The sequence below is a fragment of the Gossypium raimondii genome, chromosome 11 (assembly GCF_025698545.1).
Source record: "Gossypium raimondii isolate GPD5lz chromosome 11, ASM2569854v1, whole genome shotgun sequence".
Taxonomy (NCBI): domain Eukaryota; kingdom Viridiplantae; phylum Streptophyta; class Magnoliopsida; order Malvales; family Malvaceae; genus Gossypium; species Gossypium raimondii.
This window is the reverse complement of record NC_068575.1, coordinates 16181367-16202345: the sequence shown is the minus strand read 5'-3', so window position 1 is coordinate 16202345 and position 20979 is coordinate 16181367. Positions and strand designations below refer to the sequence as shown.

The 20979-nt window shown below is 37.1% G+C and overlaps 3 protein-coding genes across 3 annotated transcripts; 2 read left to right on the top strand and 1 right to left on the bottom strand.

The window, feature by feature from the left end:
* The first annotated feature begins 160 nt into the window (after positions 1–160).
* LOC105804455 (uncharacterized) lies at positions 161–9691 on the top strand. Its single transcript, XM_012637096.2, has 20 exons — positions 161–1531; positions 1857–2060; positions 2634–2738; positions 3201–3266; positions 3350–3514; positions 4484–4558; positions 4655–4809; positions 5178–5313; positions 5398–5467; positions 5561–5688; positions 5804–5860; positions 6817–7002; positions 7112–7204; positions 7400–7485; positions 7568–7634; positions 7718–7784; positions 7872–8008; positions 8858–8949; positions 9063–9129; positions 9215–9691. The coding sequence occupies exons 1-20, from the start codon at positions 287–289 to the stop codon at positions 9377–9379; spliced, it is 3366 nt and encodes a 1121-aa protein (XP_012492550.1). The 5' UTR covers positions 161–286; the 3' UTR covers positions 9380–9691.
* Positions 9692–10806: 1115 nt separating this feature from the next.
* Positions 10807–12037, top strand: LOC105804457 (ethylene-responsive transcription factor ERN1). The gene has a single exon (XM_012637098.2). The coding sequence runs from the start codon at positions 10996–10998 to the stop codon at positions 11821–11823; it is 828 nt and encodes a 275-aa protein (XP_012492552.1). The 5' UTR covers positions 10807–10995; the 3' UTR covers positions 11824–12037.
* A 1357-nt stretch (positions 12038–13394) lies between these two features.
* Positions 13395–20634, bottom strand: LOC105804456 (tubulin alpha-5 chain). Its single transcript, XM_012637097.2, has 5 exons — positions 20397–20634; positions 19763–19977; positions 19473–19672; positions 14093–14601; positions 13395–13956 (listed from the first exon to the last, which is right to left on the bottom strand). The coding sequence occupies exons 1-5, from the start codon at positions 20507–20509 to the stop codon at positions 13644–13646; spliced, it is 1350 nt and encodes a 449-aa protein (XP_012492551.1). The 5' UTR covers positions 20510–20634; the 3' UTR covers positions 13395–13643.
* Between the last annotated feature and the right edge of the window lie 345 nt (positions 20635–20979).

The window sequence follows — 20979 nt, the reverse complement described above, 5'->3', positions numbered from 1 at the left end:
AATAAAATTTAATTATTAAATCAGAATGAATATTTGTAATTAAAAGGAAAAGTGAGTAAAATGAAAATGTGTAAGAGTAGAGAGGCATGAAGAAGAAATGGACCGACAACTTTTGGTTTCGTTTAAAACACTCGCACTCGCTCTCGCAAACCCTGCCTTAAAATTCGTATCTTCTTCTTTATTTCTTCTTTCCTTTCGTTATATTGGGATTGGGGAGGCGCCACAAATACAAAAAACCCCAAATAACAAAAACAAATTCTATCTCCTAAAACCCTGAAACTCGCCCATGGCCACCGATCAAACTCAGCTCCAACTCGCTCAACTCGCCCACATCTTGGGCCCCGATTCGACTCACTTCGAAACCCTAATCTCCCACCTCATGTCTTCCTCCAACGACCAACGTTCCCAGGCCGAGTCACTCTTCCACCTTGCCAAACAAACTCACCCCGACTCTCTCTCCCTCGCTCTCTCCCGTGTCTTATCCTCATCCCCTCGCCCCGAACTCCGAGCCCTCTCTGCCGTCCTCCTCCGTAAAATCCTAACTCCCGCCGCTGATTACTCCTTTCTCTTTCCCCTCCTAGCTGAATCCACACGCGCCGCCATCAAAGCCTCGCTTTTATCCTCCCTCCAAACCGAACAATCAAAAGCTAACGTAAAAAAACTCTGCGATACAATTTCCGAACTCGCTTCTTCCGTCGTTGCTACTAGAGGCTGGCCGGAACTATTGCCATTCCTCTTCCAATGTGTGAATTCTAAGAATCCCAACCTCGAAGAATCTGCTCTTTTGATTTTCTCTCGATTAGCTCAAAACGTCGGAGAAACAACGGAAACCCTAATCCCTCATTTAAACACTCTCCATTCCGTCTTCTTCAATTGTTTATCAAATCCGTCAAGTTGCGACGTACGAATCGCAGCTTTAAGCGCCTCAGTCAGTTTCATTCAATGCATTTCAAACCCCAAAGATCGGGACGCTTTCCAAGATTTGTTGCCGTTGATGATGCAGACGTTGACCGAGGCGTTGAACTCTGGATTAGAAGCCACAGCTCAAGAGGCTTTGGAATTGTTAATTGAGTTAGCCGGGACTGAGCCGAGGTTTCTAAGGAGGCAAATAATGGAAGTAGTAGGATCGATGTTACAAATTGCTGAGGCGGAGAGTTTAGAAGAAGGAACACGCCATTTAGCCATTGAATTTATAATTACGTTAGCAGAGGCGAGAGAGAGGGCTCCGGGGATGATGAGGAAGTTACCACAATTCATAAGGAGGTTATTTTGGGTGTTGATGAATCTATTGGTGGACATTGAAGATGAACCGGATTGGTATAATGCAGAGAGTGAGGATGAGGATGCTGGGGAAACAAGTAATTATGGGGTTGGTCAGGAGTGTTTGGATAGATTGTCGATTTCATTAGGAGGGAATACTGTTGTACCAGTGGCTTCAGAATTGTTTCCGGTGTTTTTGGCTGCTTCAGAGTGGCAGAAACGACATGCTGCTCTCATTGCACTTGCTCAGATTGCTGAGGGTTGTTCCAAGGTTTGAATTTTGAAGTTCCAAATTAACAGTTTGATCATATTTAATGCACTGTGTATGTTTATTCTATTTGGAGCTTGCATGTCACTTCTTGCTACCTATATAATAATGATAAGACACTATTAGAAGCTTAATTTTTTATGTTTTGTTTATTCTAGACGTGGCATTTATAATTTGTGTGGATTTTAATTAATATAGGTTCTGCGGTTAACTTGATAAAGAATTGCTTTATCTATGTCCCTTGATCAATGGGGCAGATTTTGATTAAATTGTAATATGCTTCATTGTTTCTGAACGGGTTTTGCTTTTCTTTTCTTCTTCTTGCCAGGTGATGATAAGAAATCTAGAACAGGTAGTGTCAATGGTTTTGAATTCATTTCACGATGCCCATCCTCGTGTTCGATGGGCTGCTATTAATGCCATTGGGCAGTTGTCTACGGACTTGGGCCCAGAGTTGCAGACTCAATATCATCAGAGAGTGTTGCCTGCACTAGCTGGAGCCATGGATGACTTCCAGAATCCTCGCGTGCAGGTTTCCCCAATATCATGAATATGTTATAATGATTAAATAAGTGTTTCTGGGTTTAACTCTATTGTTTAGTTAAAATCATTTAGGATTAATAGAGCAACTGATTTAATTTAAAATGAATTTATTTATTTTAATGTCTAGTAATGGCATACAAAATATGCTACTAAAATTTTAAAATTTTGTTACTATTGTGTTCCCCCTTTGAAAGGAAAAAGGATAGATGAGGAATATATATATATACACATATATACTTGCATATGTGTATTCAAAATCTTTTTGAAGCAAAATATGATCAAAATGTTTCCCAATTTTAAAATTTTATTACTACTTTCTTCCCCTGGAAAGAAAAAGGAAAAAGATAGATGAACTGGTGAAGAATATATATGATTACATATGTGTATTTAGAATCTTTTTTGAAGCAAAATATTGTTTAATGTTCCCCAGAAATAGTGATGTCTTCCAGAAGCAATATGTAATCTTCTTTCATCAGCCTTTATTATCTGGTTTCTTTGTTTAGATGTAAAAAATCTTATTTATTTTCTTCTCTTTTTTTTTTTTTTTGCATGTAAAATATAGGCCCATGCTGCTTCAGCAGTACTTAATTTCAGTGAAAATTGTACCCCAGACATCTTAACTCCATACCTGGATGGGATTGTGAGCAAACTTCTTGTACTGCTTCAGGTATATATGTTTTCTGTACTTCTGTTGAAGTATATGGGTTGGAGAACACATTCTCTGCTGGTTGCTTTCCTGTTAAAGAACTTGTAATTCCTAGCAATCAGAATGGTATATATCTTTAAGATGGTGAGCTTTTTGTTTTGAAAATAGCGGACAGGTTTTGAATGAGAGAAAGCTTAGAAGATTGCGTGAAAGTGCTTCTGCAATGTGTCAAATAGACATGTCACATGCTGCTTTTGTAGATTTTCATGCCATTTTTTGCCCTTAGGTTTATCAATAATCATTTGTTTGTTTATATCTGGCCATGCTTTTATTTTCCTTAGATCACAAAAGAGTTTAGTTTAGAATACATTATAAAAGGTGCATAAATATATTGTCTTGCATATGCTCTTCTGTGGTTGGAGTATTTTTCAATTTATTTGACTTTTATTTAGCTTGTTGTCTTCACCTTATTTTGCTCTTCAGAACGGGAAGCAAATGGTCCAGGAGGGTGCTTTGACGGCTTTGGCATCAGTTGCTGATTCATCTCAGGTATTCAAAGGCTTCTGAAATATTTTCATATTTACTCTATATATTTAAGTGCATTTTATCTGACATAGGATGCTTAACAACAGGAGCAATTCCAGAAATATTATGATGCTGTGATGCCTTACTTGAAAGCTATCTTGGTTAATGCAAATGATAAATCTAATCGTATGCTTCGTGCCAAAGCTATGGAGTGCATTAGTTTGGTTGGCATGGCTGTTGGAAAGGAAAAATTTAGGGATGATGCTAAACAGGTAATGAGTAATGAATTTGTATGGTTTTTGTAGCTAAGATCCAGATTGCCAATTTTATCCTTTATGGTATTATTTTTGGAGGAGTTACCAATTTTAGCGATCTTATAAAAGGACTCATACAGCAAGGCTGTGTGAAGACAACCACTTAGAAATTGAATGTTTTTCATTATTTTTTTTCATTTTCCAATCACTTATTCTCCATCTATAATACATGATTTTTCTAATACTAATTTCTTCAATTTTAAATTTCTTCTATGTTCCTAGTATGTCTCTCAAACTAAGGCCTCATTCAGTTTTTGGAAAGTGATTTTCGATTTGGATCTCTATCTTTTGACTTGTACTCTTCAATGAAATATTCTGGATACCAAATTCTTTGAAGTATTGGAGTGGAAACTCTTCTTCTCCAATTTTGTTTATAAAATTCAAAAATATTAATATTTCTCTTTCAACCTTCTGGAACACTGGAAACAAGGGCTTTTATTCTAGATATTTTACTTCAATATCCTGTTTTCTGAATAAATTTTGAGGAATCTGCAGAGACAAAATTACAAATAGTTCCTAATATTCAATGGGCTTTTTCCTTTTCCAATATTGATTATAAACCATTAGACACTATGTTCAAATGGTAGGTGGTTGTTGTCAAGCTATAGGAGTTTGTAACTCTTTCATGTTCTTTGGTAGACCATTACTTCTAAATTGATCTATTATCTGGGAGAAAATACTTTAGACCCTATTGAGTGTGAATAATTTTTTCTCAATAACAACTAATAAGCCACATGACGAAACTTTCGGGTAGATAAGATTTTATCTATTTCTCTTCAAGGAAGTTCTTGGGCTGGGATTAAGTTATCAATTATAGTTTGATCTTGGTGAATAACTGATAGTTTCTGTGTGTCCAAATTCAATTGGATTTCTTGCAACTCATGGTGCAGATTCTCGTTGCCTAACTATTTCCTTTTACACTGCAAGGTTATGGACGTCTTGATGTCATTGCAAGTATCTCAAATGGAATCGGATGATCCAACAACGAGCTACATGTTGCAGGTTTGCTCTGATGATTAAGGAAACTATATTGATACTTGAATGATAGAGTGTCTTCTAAGTATTGACTGCTTTTCTGGGTGGTCCTTGATTTGGTAGGCTTGGGCCAGGCTTTGCAAGTGCCTTGGACAGGATTTTCTTCCTTACATGAGTGTTGTTATGCCCCCTCTGCTTCAATCTGCGCAGCTTAAGCCTGATGTAACAATCACATCTGCTGATTCTGATGCTAATGCTGATGATGACGATGATGAAAGGTTTGCAATTTGTTCTGGATGGTCTTAAGTCTTACTATTAAATTTAGTGTATTGGTTTAGATGCCTTTTTATTTTTTTTTGTACTCATTTCTCCTATGCTATTTGCACAGAAGATTGTTAATCTAATATTCAAGTGGTAAAAGCTATATCTATTTTCCTGTCATATATCTGTAATATGACTGCATTTTGCCTTGCTCTTGCAAAAACTCTTTCTAGGATATCTATAGAAGTTTCAAGATGTCTTAGTTAAATGCTCCTCTTTTCTTCTTGAACAGCTGCAATATCTTTTAAGTTCCTTCACTATCGTGTTTCTTTTGAGCTTTAAAGTGTTTAAGGTGTTTATTTACTGCTTTTTCTGTTCGCTGCAGCATTGAGACTATCACTCTTGGTGATAAAAGGATAGGGATCAAAACGAGTGTTTTGGAAGAAAAAGCTACAGCTTGCAACATGTTATGTTGTTATGCTGATGAGTTGAAGGAAGGGTTCTTCCCATGGATTGATCAGGTTACTTTTATTTTTGGCATTTTCTTTTTTAGCTTTGCAGGAGAGCCCAAGTTGCTGGTTACTAAACTGCTTGAAAAAATGCAGGTTGCTACGACTTTAGTTCCCCTTCTAAAATTTTATTTTCATGAAGAAGTTAGGAAGGCAGCTGTTTCAGGTATGACTTAGTCCTTTTTCTCTTGTTGGTTTTGCATTCTTTTCCTGTATTGTCTCACCTGCATTCTTGATGGTATCTGTATATGTTGTTTAGCTATGCCGGAGCTGTTACGTTCTGCTAAACTAGCTGTTGAGAAAGGGCAAGCTCAAGGTCGAAATGGAACATATATAAAGCAGTTGACGGATTACATAATACCAGCTTTGGTGGAGGCTTTACACAAGGTCATATTTTTGGTTTGGGTCATCATTTTGTCCTTGGATGTTACACATGCATGATTACTATTTATTCTGGAAATGGCATGTATGCTTATATATAATTTTTTTAATTTGCTTGCAGGAGCCTGAGGTAGAAATTTGTGGGAGCATGTTGGATTCATTGAATGAATGCATAGAGGTTAGCATCATCCATCATCTGCTACGAATTTACATATATGCTAACATTTCTTGTGCTTTTATGTGGAACTTTGGTGTATTTATGGAAAATATTCTTTTGTGATCCTAAACATTCTGATTTCTTTACTGGGTCTTTTACTGCGTGTAAAACTTTGGCTGGCATGAGTGTAATGCCTGTGATGATATCATGACTAAAAGATTGTTTTATATTCTGGGCCTTTACCATGAGTCTCTGTTAGCTTATACTTGCCTGTTAATTTTGCCTTTTTGAAATGCTTCAACATCATCTATGATCATTCGTCCAGCTGATTCTTTGAGGTTATGAAAATTTTCTCTATTCCTTCTAATATTTGCTGTTCTTTGTGCATGCTGCCGGAGATGCTAGTCTTTAGAGGAATAAATTGATTGATAAAATGATTCAGCAATTTGGAAATTACTTATTGTTGTTGAATTCAATATGTTGTGCGTGCTGAATAGCATAACTTATTCTCGATAGGAATGTGATTTGCAATGCTTGATGTGTTGGGTACTGATGGTTCTGAAGCGGCGGTATGAAACTTCAAAACAATTAGGTAACTGAAAAATAAGAAACACCAACACTGTTACACGATTGGTTGTAATAAGTAATAACCATCAAGTGAAGTGGAAAATAATAGTTTGAAACATCATGAATGCACCAAATTAGTGATATTAGCCTTGTTTTTCTAGATTTTTGTGATGTCAAGTGCACAAGTTATTTTTTCTTTGTGATGTGAATCATTTAATGCTGGAAAACAAATAAGTTGGTATGATTCATTTCTTCTCTCTTTCCTCATTTTGGTGTTTATGCTGGTTTGCTCAATTACTGTGGATGGCATTATACTGATCTTTTGAACTTAGACTTTCATTGACTACTTCAATTCTGCTTTGCTCTGGGAGGTTGAGCTTATGATAATTGCCTCTTTCTCAATATGACAGATTTGTGGACCATTTCTTGATGAGGGCCAAATAAAATGCATTGTTGATGAGATTAAACAGGTAATCACAGCTAGCTCAGCTAGAAAACAAGAAAGAGCAGAGAGGGCCAAAGCTGAGGACTTTGATGAAGAAGAAGGTGAAATGCTTAAGGAGGAAAATGAGCAAGAAGAAGAAGTTTTCGGTCAAGTATGTTTGTGTTCCTAATAGATTTTTGGTTATCAGTTCATGAAATATATTTTGGTACTAGGTTATAATGCTCTCATATTTGTTTGCCTTGTATCTTCTCTGAATCAAGCTTGGTGATTTGTTGGGAACTTTGATCAAAACATTCAAGGCATCCTTCTTGCCTTTCTTCCAGGAGCTTACATCTTATATAACCCCTATGTGGGTGAGTTCTTTGTCCTTATTATATCTCATATTTACATGTATGTGAATTGGTTTTGTGGAGTAAGTGCTCTAAATTTATTTAAGTACTGTTCGCTTCCTTTCTACTCTTTTCTTGGAGAAAAAGACATAGAGTTACTACTGCATTAACAGAGGTGTTAGGCCTATTAACTGGCTGATAAATTTACTGATTATACAGGGTAAGGATAAAACAGCCGAAGAAAGGAGAGTTGCTATCTGTATATTTGATGATATTGCTGAGCACTGTCGTGAGGCAGCTCTTAAGTATGTACTTCCCTGCTTAACTATTATTAGAATTCCAACTCTGGAAGTCCTTTTAGATATTTATGCAGAATATTTTGGGCAGGTATTATGACACATATCTTCCCTTCCTTTTGGAGGCATGCAATGATGAAAGCCCTGATGTTCGACAGGTTTTTTTATCTAATTATTATCAGTTGTCTTGTGCTTTAGTCAATCTGGATTGTGTTGAGAATATATGTGCTGCATTTTTCAGGCAGCTGCTTTTGGGGTTGGCTTGTGTGCTGAGTTTGGCGGATCGGTGTTCAAACCTCTTATCCAAGGTTGCTGCACACTTGCATCACTACTTTTTTTCCCTTTTAAGTTATTGTCTCCTTAGTTTAATCAAATGATACTTTCTTTTTATTTAGAGGCCCTCTCCAGGCTGAATGCTGTTATCAGACACCCTAATGCATTGCATTTGGACAATGTGATGGCTTATGACAATGCTGTTTCTGCTCTTGGAAAAATATGCCAATTTCATCGGGATAGTATAGATGCTGCTCAGGTACTTGTGTCATTGCATAATCCTTTTTCTGTACGTCTTTTTGTTGAAATCATTATCATGCTCAATCTTTGCACTTCAATGTTAGACTGGTTCATGTCCATATCTATATGAACTTGTCACAATTGAGATTTATGATATGTTGGAGAAAATTTTCTTGCGTGGTTCATGATCTCCATTGCATTAGTCTTGTGCCTTCAATTCCCTATTGTGATGTGTGGCTGGTCTTTGTCTGGGGATGCATTTCTTGGATTTCAGTTTCAACCAAATTTCAATCTAGGAATTTTGTTAACCAGCTAAGATGAAAAAAGTTGGAGTTCTGCCTTTCTATTTATGGGCTTAGTTGAAGCATTCATGACCTTTCAGTCGTCAGGAAAAATTGATTTGCTCACAGCAATGACCTTACTGGTCATTGGCTAAAAGTACGTGGCCTTTTACATGGCCACGGTCTGAATACCAGAGAGAGGAGAGAAGAAGAGGTTGAAGCGGTTGTTATAAACTGATGGTTTGTCGATGCAACTCATTTAGCAGCATACAAAAAAGGTCTTTGTTTCTGGATGTAGTGTGCTATGTTAAGACAATAATAATAGAATCAAGAAAATAGCAGCTAGCTACTCTGTAGGAGATTGTTTTTATACCTTAGCAGTTATTTACTTATTTTGAGTCAAAGTAAGAGATTGGATTTACTTTCAGGTTCTACAAATCCCAATTTGTTGCCCTTTCTAATAAAAATGTTTGTAGTAACCTCACTTTTATCTCAGAAAATTGCCATTTCTTGTCGGAGTCCTGTTAGCAAGGTTGATATAATAAGTCTAGCTACTTTCTTACAATATGGATCTTTCTGTTTGGCAGATTCTCCCAGCTTGGTTAAGTTGCTTGCCGATAAAAGGTGATCTGATTGAGGCCAAGATTGTTCACGAACAGCTATGTTCTATGGTTGAAAGGTAGGCTATAAGAGTTATTGGAACGTTCTATGAAAAGTTTGTTTCTCTGATCATTTGTCTGGTCCCTTTTTTCCTGGCCGTGCATTTTTAAAAACAATTGCATCTGTTATCAGGTCAGATCAGGAACTTTTAGGGCCCAACAATCAATATCTTCCTAAGATAGTTTCTGTTTTTGCAGAGGTATCATCTTGACCATATTTTAAGTGTTTTGTGTTCCTTTTGGTCGTTATCCATCATTATTTATAGGAAAATATTGATGATATAGGTTTTATGTGCTGGTAAAGATCTGGCAACAGAGCAAACTGCTAGTAGAATGATAAATCTGATAAGGCACTTCCAGCAATCATTACCTGCATCTACACTGGCATCAACCTGGTCATCCTTGCAGCCACAGCAGCAGCTTGCTTTGCAATCAATTCTATCATCCTAGTTATGGTGTCATTGATGAGGAAAGCTTCTGATTCCTGTATTCTTAGCCTTCTACAATTTAAAAAAAAAAAAATCAATTATGGATTTTATATAATAGAAGGTAAAAGAAAAGTAGAAAGTGGTGAGGGTTTTGTTGGTGAGTAATGTTTTCACCTATTTATTTATTGTTTTGATAGCATGTTCTATAATTTTTTTTGGCACTGTTTTGGCCAATGCGTATGGTGGTTGAAGGTTGAATATAGCAAAATTTTGGTATAGGAAGTGCATAATAATAATACTACAAGGGACTTGTAATTGGTCCCTTTCTCTCAAATTGTTAATGGTGGTTTCAGCATCATTTTCATCATCAAGCTAACATTAAACGCATTCCTTTAGATTTAAGATTTACTACAACATTGAATAAACATGCAGCAAATTAACAGTTATCTTTTTATGACACCTAATAATTCAATGCATCGAGAAAATCTAAAACCAGACTTTCAAAGGATAAACACACAAAACTAAAATAAACAGCAACAAAAGCAAGAATTTAATGAAGGTTTACAATTCCTGAAGGGAAACAAATTACGTAACACAAGAAAATTATATTCAGGTCGACATTAGGGATCAATTAGAAGGTCTTCTGGAGAGGGTTGAAATTTAACTAACATCCAATCCTATAAGGAATTTTGGAGAGCCAACTATGATGAATCAGTACTGTAGCACTGTGTTACCTTGCATGATATGCCTTTCAAGGCCACTTTAATTATTAGGGTTGTTTGGATTTCTCATGGAAATAAGACAAGGTGTTATAAATATATACGTATATTTTTATTGTCGATGACATCCGAAGATGGCTTGTTACCTTTTGCTTGCATAAGATAAAAAAATCTACTGATAGTTTTGTCTGTTATGAGGTAATGGTGAGTAATTTAAAGAGTAGGTGCAATTGTCTGAGTCAAGTAAGCAATAGGTTTTTGAAGCATACTTTTTTGTGTTCATCTGAGATTCCAGGGGATTATCTCTAGCCCCTCCAAGTGGCAAGCTTTGAGGCTCTCTTGAAATTTGTTTTTTTAAATTTGTCTTAAATTTTGACTTGGTTAAAAGGGTGAGACTCTTGGGAGAGAATGGGGACAACTAGACAAGGACTAACCAACCTCCTTTCCCTTACCCTAAGTTTGAGGTTTGTCTTAAAATATATATATATTGTTCTTGGGTTGAAAAATTACATTCTTGTCCTTGAAAAGGTAGATTTTGTCTTGAAATGAACCTAAATAATTTGGATGAATCCATCACAGACAAAATTTTGCCAACTCGTCCAAGAATTTTTTTATTTTCTTTTTATTGGCCCCTTTTTATAATGCTTTAAAAAATCACAAGTTGGAGAAGGGGCACATAAGACATTGCAGTGAAAGTCAAAAGCAAGCATAAGTACCTGAAATAAGACAAACACAAGAAAACACACACAAAGAATCTTGGGTGGTTAGCTAAATCGCTTATAGAAAACTCAGACCTCCTTTTAAGCATATAAATCCCCCATTATTCATTGACAATCAACCAAGTAGTAGCATACACCTTCTTCTTCTTCTTCACCATTGATACCTTTTAAACCCCCCGCCCCCTCTCAATTCTATACCAATGGAAATCCAGTTCCAACAACAAAAATCAGTTATTCCTGTTAGCAAGGGGAGCAAATTCAAGGGAAGAAATAAAAAGATCAATAAGGTTAACAAGTTTGTTGGTGTAAGACAAAGACCTTCTGGTAAATGGGTAGCTGAGATCAAAGACACAACTAAAAATATCAGGATGTGGCTTGGCACCTTTGACACTGCTGAAGATGCTGCTAGAGCTTATGATGAAGCTGCTTGCCTTCTCCGTGGTTCCAATACTCGCACCAACTTCGTTACTCACGTCTCCTTCGATTCTCCTCTTGCTTCTCGGATTCGTAATCTTCTTAACACCAAAAAAGAAGCTAAACAACAAACTGTTCTAGCCTCAGCCCCCACAAGTTTTAGCCTCAGCCTCAGCCCCAGCCCCAGCCCCAGCCCCAGCCCCAGCAGTAGTATTACTACTAGCAGCGGTAGTTGTAATAGCGGCGGAGGCCTAAGCAATGAGAATTCTTCTCCTGTTGAAATGGTTCAAGATACTCAGCTGTTTGATGATGCATATAAACCTGATATGAGCAATTGCACAAGGGAATTAGAGTGTGCATCTTCTCAATCAGATTTTTCTTATACCTGTGAAACAGGGTTTAATAGGTTTCTTTATACACAAGAAATCATGAATTTTCCAGAGGAAACTGGCTCCGAGTTAACAGAATTCGAGAGGATGAAAGTGGAAAGACAAATATCAGCTTCGCTTTATGCAATGAATGGAGTTCAAGAGTGCATAGAAACAGTCCATGAATCTGGTGAAGCCTTGTGGGATCTTCCACCACTATGCTCTTTGTTTTCCTACAAGTTCTGAAACATGATCTTCAATAGGTCTTAGCTTCAATTTATCCTTGTAAAATCAAGAGAGTAGATGATTTAGGTTTCATTGCTTGTTATTGTAGGTCACAAGGACAAAATAACAGCCAGGGACCAGAGATGATCTCCATCTTGTAAAAAGTCAACTTTTCCTTTGGAAGGTCTTATCCATCTCTCAATATAAAAAAGTCTGTGAAATCATGCTGATTTAATGATGATCTTTATATCTTTCATTTTTTTCTATGCCAAATAGGGCTCAGATATTTCAATTAGATTCTCAAGAAGGGTTTTGTTGCCTAATGGTGAATCTGTGTAGAATTTTGAGATCTTGAAAATTAAAAGGGCGGTAGGTTGATGATTTTCCCTATTTTATATAATCATGATCAACCTAGGAACCAAAAACAGAATACAGCCATGCTATGCTATGCTCCACTTAATGTGGTTCGGGTACAACAGTCTCAAATCATTGCAAAATGAATCTCTAAATGCATCTAATCACATTCAAATGGGAATTAATTTTGAGTTCATTATGTTTGAGCGTGCTTTTCTAACAATAAATCCTCTGAAAAGATGCTTTCTTCTTAATGAATCACTAATGACAGTTGCATTACCCCTGAAATTAGTGATACACTTTGAGGCTGGAATGTGAAGGGATTAAGATCCTTGGAAAGCTTGTTGATGATTTATCAAGCTTCAGCACTCCCATAGTGTGACAAACGGTGTGTACAAAGGAACAAACCCACTGTTATATGGCTAAGTGGCTATTACTAGCTGCTCTAGGTTCATGGAGACAAGTTGCAGCCTGTAATCCGAACTGAAGTAGGATTTTGAAGTTAGCTCACCCTTGTGTGATCGCAATCCTGAGTCAATCAAAGTTCAGTGACTCAACAATTGAGAATTTTGTCATAGTTCTGTGACTAATGATGAAACTTTGCTAACATGCTTTCTTAAAGAAGTCTTGATTTTCTTTGAATGAAAAGCTTCTAGTTCCAATTACAAACCTTTATTTTAAACATTTAATCAAACAGAAGAATGGGAAACCTTTATTACTATTTTAGTCTCTAGTTTTTGCCGTTGCAACTTGAATTGTTGCCAAGTCCATTATCTAACTGTTCCCTGACTATATTTTAAACCAATCGAGATAATGTTGATGTAGGAACAAAAAGAAGAATCAGGAGCATTTATTTTGTTTAATCAAGCAGGTTAGCTCGAGGATGAGGACATACCAAGATAACCCATACTGGCAAGTGGCAGCTAGCTACCAACTATTGAGATAGAACAGATAAGGTTCTATCCATACTATTATCAAATGATCTTAAAGAAATCATTAATGTGTTCCAATGGGACCTACTTACACAATTTTTATTACTGTATTCTAGATATTTTGTGGACGTTCTTCTGCAGGTTATATATTAAGAAAATCTACTTGAATCCAGGGTGAATGTTAGACCTGACTAGGCTTAATTTATTTTATCATTGCTTTCATGTTCGAATACGTGTTTGACATGAGTATTTAAATAAAAATGAAGAGTCTGACAACAATACTTAATTCAATCGAACACAAAGTCATGGCACAACGTTAAAGCTTTATTAGACATGGAGAGGTTACATCTCAAGTGGACAGAAAGCATACATTCTCACAACAATACTTAAAACACCCACTCAAGGTATAGAGCCAGTGAAGGTACAAAAAGATTTCAAGGAATGAAATACGGAGACTAGTTTACAGCAATAAAAATGTGGCTGATGAAGTAAAATGAGATTTTGAGGAACATGGTGGACCATTGACTGCGACTGCTGATTTCATGTAATATGGATCTAGTAATCTTCTGGTTCTTCTTCATCTTCACCACCTTCTGCCCCAACTTCCTCGTAGTCTTTCTCAAGAGCAGCAAGATCTTCCCGGGCTTCGGAGAATTCACCTTCCTCCATTCCCTCACCTACATACCAGTGAACAAAGGCTCTCTTGGCATACATGAGATCAAACTTGTGGTCAATTCGGGAGAAAACCTCGGCCACAGATGTGTTGTTACTGATCATACACACTGCTCGTTGCACCCGAGCAAGATCACCTCCTGGTACCACTGTGGGTGGCTGATAGTTGATACCACACTTGAAACCAGTAGGACACCTGAAAAAATGATGCACCAAAATCATTTAGAAGGCAAAATTTAAGTTTTCCTCCTTGAAAACTCTTTTGTTGTAATGTTAATAAGATTGCTTTTGCATAATTATATGGAACTGAAATGCAAGAGAGGTCTACTAACCAGTCTACAAACTGAACAGTCCGCTTAGTTTTGATGGTAGCAACAGCAGCATTGACATCCTTGGGTACAATGTCTCCACGGTACATTAAACAACATGCCATGTACTTCCCATGCCTTGGATCACATTTAGCCATCATGCTTGAGGGTTCAAAAACAGCACTTGTAATCTCGGGAACCGATAGCTGCTCATGGTAAGCCTTTGCAGCTGAGATTACTGGTGCATATGATGAAAGCATGAAATGGATACGAGGATATGGCACAAGGTTAGTCTGAAACTCTGTAATGTCTACATTTATGGCACCATCAAACCTCAATGAAGTGGTCAAAGAAGATATAATTTGGGATATCAATCGGTTCAAGTTGTTATAAGTCGGCCTTTCAATGTCTAAGGATCTCCTACAGATATCATATATAGCTTCATTGTCAAGAAGCACCGCCACATCTGTGTGTTCAAGGAGAGAATGAGTTGAGAGCACGCTATTGTAAGGTTCCACAACGGCAGTAGAAACCTGCACAATTCGGTATAATTGTTTAGTTAATTGTGCACAAGCATAGGGAAAAGCATGTTAAAGTTCACCACCAACTCAGTTAGTGGCCTAAAATCTTGGGCATATCAGCAGATGGAATATTCAAATTAGTTTCAATAAAGTTGTTGAATGGTTAGCTAAAATCATGGTTTAATATCTGATTGTGATTTTGCTTCTGAGGTATCATATTTTTTAACTAAAGTTATTGTAGTTTCAGCCTATATAAAGGATGTAAATCAGTGAATAAAAAGTGTCTTGAGTTCTTTTTTTCATTAAGTCTTTTGTATACAATTCATAAAATGTTATTGAGTGAGTTTCTTTTTGTTTTTTTTACAACAAATCTTCCCATTTAGTCTAACAGTGTGGTATCGGAGCCAGGTTCATGAAGATAATCATGGTTGATTTTTCAGTTGTTGGAGCAGTAAAAAAGCTTAATAACCAAAATTACAACACATAGGCAACATGTATGAAGTCTTACTTGCAGGCTCAAGATGTGTGGGACATTGTTAACAGAGATGTGCCTTCACCATTGCCTCAAGAAGCTAACAACTTAAAGAAGTGGAAGGCCAGTGTAGGCAAGGCTATGTTTGCAATTAAAACCACTGTAGAGGAAGAAATGTTAGAGCATATCAGAGATGCTGACACACCAATACAAGCGTGGGCCACGTTAGAAGAACTTTTCTCACGAAAAAATGACACAAGGCTGCAGCTCTTAGAGAATGAATTGTTATCAATGAAGCAAGGAGATTTGGCAATCAACCAGTACTTCACTAAGGTAAAAACCTTATGTCGTGAGATTTCTGAACTTGATTCTAGTTCTCGTATTGCGGATTCTAGAATAAGAAGAATCATCATTCATGAATTGAGACCGGAGTACAGGAGTTTTGTTGTTGCAATTCAAGGATGGCCAACACAACCATCGCTTGCAGATTTTGAGAATCTGTTGACGGGTCAAGAGGCTTTGGCAAAACAAATGGGTGGAGTCTCAATCAAAATTGAGGATGTGGCGCTTTTTAGTGGAAAGAGACAAGAAAAACCTAGGTATAATGTTAGAAGCAGACCAAGAAAGAATGATGGCAAATTAGACAGTCATCATGGGAGTTCTCAATTTGGAGAAACTCAAAAGCGTAGCAACTACAACAATCGATTCAACCAAACGAAGAAGTTTGATGGTGATTGCTATAATTGCTGCAAAAATGGTCACATGGCCAAAGACTGTTGGTCTAAGAAGAAACTTGTTGAGAGTAATGCAGTGACATTTAAAGGAGATGTTCAAAGTGATGATGAGTGGGATGCTGAAGCATCCTTTGCTGTGGAAGAAGAAGACTTGGCACTCGCAGTAACAACTTCCTAGAAGATTGACTACAAGAACAACTGGATTGTTGACTCTGATTATTCTAATCATATGACTAGTGATCAAGAAAAGCTTCAAGATGTTGCAGCGCACAAAGGAAATCGTGTGGTGGTAACGGCTAACAACTCGAGGTTACCTATCACCCATGTTGGTAAAATGACTATCGCACCTCGATTTAGTTCTTATCCAATGTCAATTTAAGGTGTTTATCATGTGCCTTGCATGAAGAAAAATTTATTATCTGTGGCACAATTAACATCTGCATGCCACCATGTTTTGTTTAGTCCACAGGGTGTAAAGGTATTCGAAAATGTTAAAAGTCTTAGGAACACCAACCATGGAAGGGAAGAGAATGGAATCTGTCTATCTGATGTCGACAAAAACTGTTTATGTGGACAAAACAAAGAATAATGAGATGACAGATTTGTGGCACGCAAGGCTTGGACACGTCAGCTATCACAAGTTGAAAGTTAAGATGAAGAAGTCAATGCTAAAGGGTCTTCCTCAACTTGAAGTGCGAGATGATACTGTTTGTGCAGGATGTCAATTCGGTAAGGCGCATCAGTTGCCATATGAAGAATCTAAGTACAAAGCAAAGGCTCCGTTAGAGCTAGTTCATTCTGATGTATTTGGGCGTGTCAAGCAACCTTCAATTAGTGGGATGCGCTATATGGTGACTTTTATTGATGATTTCTCAAGGTATGTGTGGGTTTTCTTTATGAAAGAAAAATCAGAGACATTTGCCAAGTTTAAAGAATTTAAAGAAGTAGTTGAAGCAGAGGTTAGTAGAAAAATTTAATGCTTACGCACAGATAATGGCAGGAAGTACACATCAGATGAGTTTTCTACCTATGTAAGAAATAACAAGATTCATCATCAATTCACATGTGCCAACATACCACACTAAAACGGAACTGCCGAGAGGAAAAATCGACATCTTGCTAAGAGGTGTCGGAGTATGCTTCATGCAAAAAATATACCTGGAATATTTTGGGCAGAATGTACGAAGACTGCTTCTCATGTCATTAATAAACTTCCAACACCAAAGCTTGGTTTCATCTCACCCTTTGAGGTACTATGGGATACTAAACCTGCTGTTGATCATTTTTGAGTTTTTGGGTGTATTTGCTATGTATTTGTTCCAGGTTATTTAAGGAGCAAGTTCGATAAAAAAACAATCCGGTTTATCTTCCTTGGATATGATAACCAAGGAAAGGGTAGAGGTGTTGTGACCCCGTGACTAACAAATGCTACACATCACGCAATGTAGTGTTTGGTGAAACTTCTTCTTGGTGGACTCCACAACAAGTGAAGTTGCCAGATTCTAAAGTAAAAGAAGATCAACCCCAAGGGAAAATAGAGGAGCAGTTTCTTGAGATGCAACCAAGTTTTGTAGCTAATGAAGAAATTGGAGACAATGAAGTTGTTGAGACAACAACAAATCTTTGGCGAAATGGTGTCCATCAGAGGTAGGAGGCCGAAATAAATTCCAAGGGTGAAAAAACTTCACAGCCACAACTTAGAAGATCAACCAGATTTCGTAGGCAAAATCCAAAGTATGCTAATGTAGCTGTAGTGGAGGAAAAACCTTTGGTCGAGCCAACAACTTATAAAGAAGCGTCTCAATATTCTGAGTGGGTAAAAGCAATGGAGGAAGAGATTGCTGCATTGGAACAAAACCAGACTTGGGAGCTAGTGCCACGTCCACCAGATGCGAAACCCATATCTTGTAAATGGGTTTATAAAATAAAGTATCGTTCTAATAGATCAGCTGAGAAGTGCAAGGCTCGGTTAGTTGTAAGGGGATTTTCTCAACAATATGGATTGGACTATGAAGAGATGTTCAGTCCGGTGGCAAAGATTGTTACTGTTCGAGTTCTCTTGGCTCTTGCTACTAGCAAAGATTGGAAGCTATGGCAAATGGATGTGAAGAACATTTTTTTGCATGGAGAGCTAGATCGTGAAATTTACATGAATCAGCCTATTAGATTTGAGAGTGGAAGTCATCCTAGTTATGTTTGCAAGTTAAAGAAGGCGTTAAATAGGTTAAAGCAATCGCCGAGAGCATGGTATGGTAAGATTGCTGAATTTTTAACTCAAGCTTGTTATGTTATGGCTCATGCAGATTCTAGTCTGTTTAGTGAAGGGAAGTTGGCAATAATGTTGGTGTATGTGGACGATTTGATAATCACTAGAGATGATAGTGAAGAAATCCACCAAGTTCGACAAAACTTGTCAGTCTGCTTTCAAATGAAGGAACTTGGCCAACTTAAACACTTCTTGGGGTTAGAAATTGATCATACAAAAGAAGACATGTTTCTTTGTCAAGAGAAATATACAAAAGATTTGTTGCAGAAATTTGGAATGCTCAATTGCAAAACCATCACTATACCAGTGGAACCAAACACTAAGTTTTGTGCTCATGAAGGGAAAGACTTGGAAGATAGGTTGATGTATCAGCAACTTGTAGGTAGTCTCATTTACCTAACTTTAACTCGACCTGATATTTCATATATTGTTGGGGTAGTGAGTCAATATACGCAGAATCCCAAGAAACAACACTTGAAAGCAGTTCGACGAGTTCTAAGATATGTGAAGGGTACTCTTGATTATGGTCTTCTATATAAGAAATGTGAGGTTTGCAAACTAGTTGGTTATTGTGATGCTGACTATGCAGGGGATCACGATACACGTCGATCAACCACTGGCTATGTATTCAAGTTTGGTTCAGGGACAATTTCTTGGTGTAGTAAAAGACAGCCAATTGTGTCCTTATCGACAACAGAGGCAGAATATAGAGCAACAGCTATGGCAGCCCAAGAAAGTACATGGTTAGTGCAACTTGTGGAAGATTTGCACCAAAAAGTTGATTATGCAATACCCCTCTATTGTGACAATCAATCAGCTATTCATTTAGCAGAAAATCCTGTGTTTCATGCAAGGACAAAACATGTGGAGGTGCAGTACCATTTTGTTAGGGAGAAGGTGTTATAAGAAAAAATTGAGTTGTCCTATGTCAAGACTAATAACCAGGTTGCAAACTTGTTCATAAAAGGCTTGAGTACAACTAAGTTGGAAAAGTTTTGCTCACAACTTGGGATTGTGAAAAGGTTTGGAGTTGGCGTTGAGGGGGAGTATTAAAGTTCACAACCAACTTAGTTAGTGACCTAAAATCTTGGGCATATCAGCAGATGAAATATTCAAATTAGTTTCAATAAAGTTGTTGGATGGTTAGCTAAAATCATGGTTTAATATCTGATTGTGATTTTGCTTCTGAGTTATCCTATTTTTTAGCTAAAGTTGTTGTAGTTTCAGCCTATATAAAGGATGTAAATCAGTGAATAAAAAAGTGTCTTGAGTTCTTATTTTTCATTGAGTCTTTTGTATATAATTCATAAAGTGTTATTGATTGAGTTTCTTTTTGTTCTTTTTTTTACAGCAAATCTAAGCAAACAACTAGATTATCTCATACATTTCCCTAAAGTGTTCAGGGAATTACCTGAGGAGAAGGGAAGATGGTGAAGCCGAGTTTTGACTTCTTTCCATAGTCAACAGATAAGCGCTCCAAAAGCAATGAACCCAAACCAGAACCAGTTCCACCACCAACAGCATTGAATACCAAAAATCCTTGCAGACCAGTACAGTTGTCAGCCAATTTTCTTATTCGGTCAAGGCAAAGATCCACAATCTCCCTACCAACTGCAGCAGGCAACATCAACGAAGAAGTTTAATCCAGTGACCAGATGTAATAAAACTGCTATTTAGGAACAGCAGAAGAGATTGTTGTACCTGTATAATGTCCTCTAGCAAAGTTGTTAGCAGCATCTTCCTTGCCAGAAATAAGCTGCTCTGGATGAAAGAGTTGTCTAAAAGCCCCAGATCTAACTTCATCAATCACAGTGGGCTCTAGATCAACAAATATAGCTCTCGGCACATGCTTGCCGGACCCGGTCTCGCTAAAGAAGGTATTGAAAGCATCATGACAAGCACCCACAGAGGTGTCACTGCAATCAAACACAAAAGAATTTTGTTAGGTTCAAATTAAATGATTGGTGATCCATTTATAGAATTTTGTTAGGCTTTGAAAATTATCTCACTGAAGAATTAGTAGTCACCGACATGCATTGGTTGCTATTGAACTCCTATTATATATTTGAACACTATAAGCAAAGAATTAGGGAAGCTAATGAGGTGAAGACACATGAGCAAGAAGTTTGATCAAATTGTTCATAATCGCTTATTAAAGAACAACAAAACAGTGAAAAAATAAAGCGGAAATCCAATAAGTACATAACAAAATTATGTTGAATTCTATAGCTTTACTTCAATTCATACCAAAACCCCATTTTCATGAAGCATAATTCATTAGAAGAAATTTCTATTTCTACCAGAAGAAAGAAGAAAAGCCAGTTCCAAAACGTACCCAGGCATCATCCCATCAGGTTGAATTCCATGTTCAAGGCAGTAAAGCTCCCAACAAGCATTCCCAACCTGAATTCCAGCTTGCCCAATATGAATGCTGATCACTTCCCTCATCTTTTGCCTTGTTTTCGAAAACCCAAATTTGAAACAATACTTTGTGTTTCTTCAACCCTCTCTTATGAAGGAAAAGTTTGAAGAGGAATGAATGAACGTTAAAAGTAAGAAAAAGATGAAGTGGGGGGGGGGGGGTAATTAAAGGGCGGCAGAGAAAGGGGTTTAGAAGTATATTCAATTGAAGAGTTTGTTGGGGTCCCGCCATTTGTAGCCAACTGTATAATGGAGTTCAACCAGCTCGGCTTCCTTTGTCCCTTCTCTCATGCTCCAACTGTTTGGCCATGCATGCTACCACTCCCTTTCATCCTTATTAATTAAATATCTTCATACATACATATCTATATGAAGTAAAACCCTTTTTACTATCATTTTTTTAAAAAGAGACCTTATCAACAATGAATTTAAAATAATAAAAAAGTCATTTAATCATTAAATAATAATATGTGATAAGTTTATTGAGATGGAGGAGT

Coding starts and splice junctions, on each gene's coding strand:
- LOC105804455 (XM_012637096.2), top strand. CDS start 287: ATGGCCACCGATCAAACTCAGCTCCAACTCGCTCAACTCGCCCACATC. Junction 5,314..5,397: donor TCTTCCCATGGATTGATCAG/GTTACTTTTATT, acceptor GAAAAAATGCAG/GTTGCTACGACTTTAGTTCC. Junction 7,785..7,871: donor GTTCAAACCTCTTATCCAAG/GTTGCTGCACAC, acceptor CTTTTTATTTAG/AGGCCCTCTCCAGGCTGAAT.
- LOC105804456 (XM_012637097.2), bottom strand. CDS start 20,509: ATGAGGGAAGTGATCAGCATTCATATTGGGCAAGCTGGAATTCAGGTT. Junction 19,978..20,396: donor CCTGATGGGATGATGCCTGG/GTACGTTTTGGA, acceptor GTTTGATTGCAG/TGACACCTCTGTGGGTGCTT. Junction 14,602..19,472: donor CCATCTTCCCTTCTCCTCAG/GTAATTCCCTGA, acceptor CGAATTGTGCAG/GTTTCTACTGCCGTTGTGGA.
- LOC105804457 (XM_012637098.2), top strand. CDS start 10,996: ATGGAAATCCAGTTCCAACAACAAAAATCAGTTATTCCTGTTAGCAAG.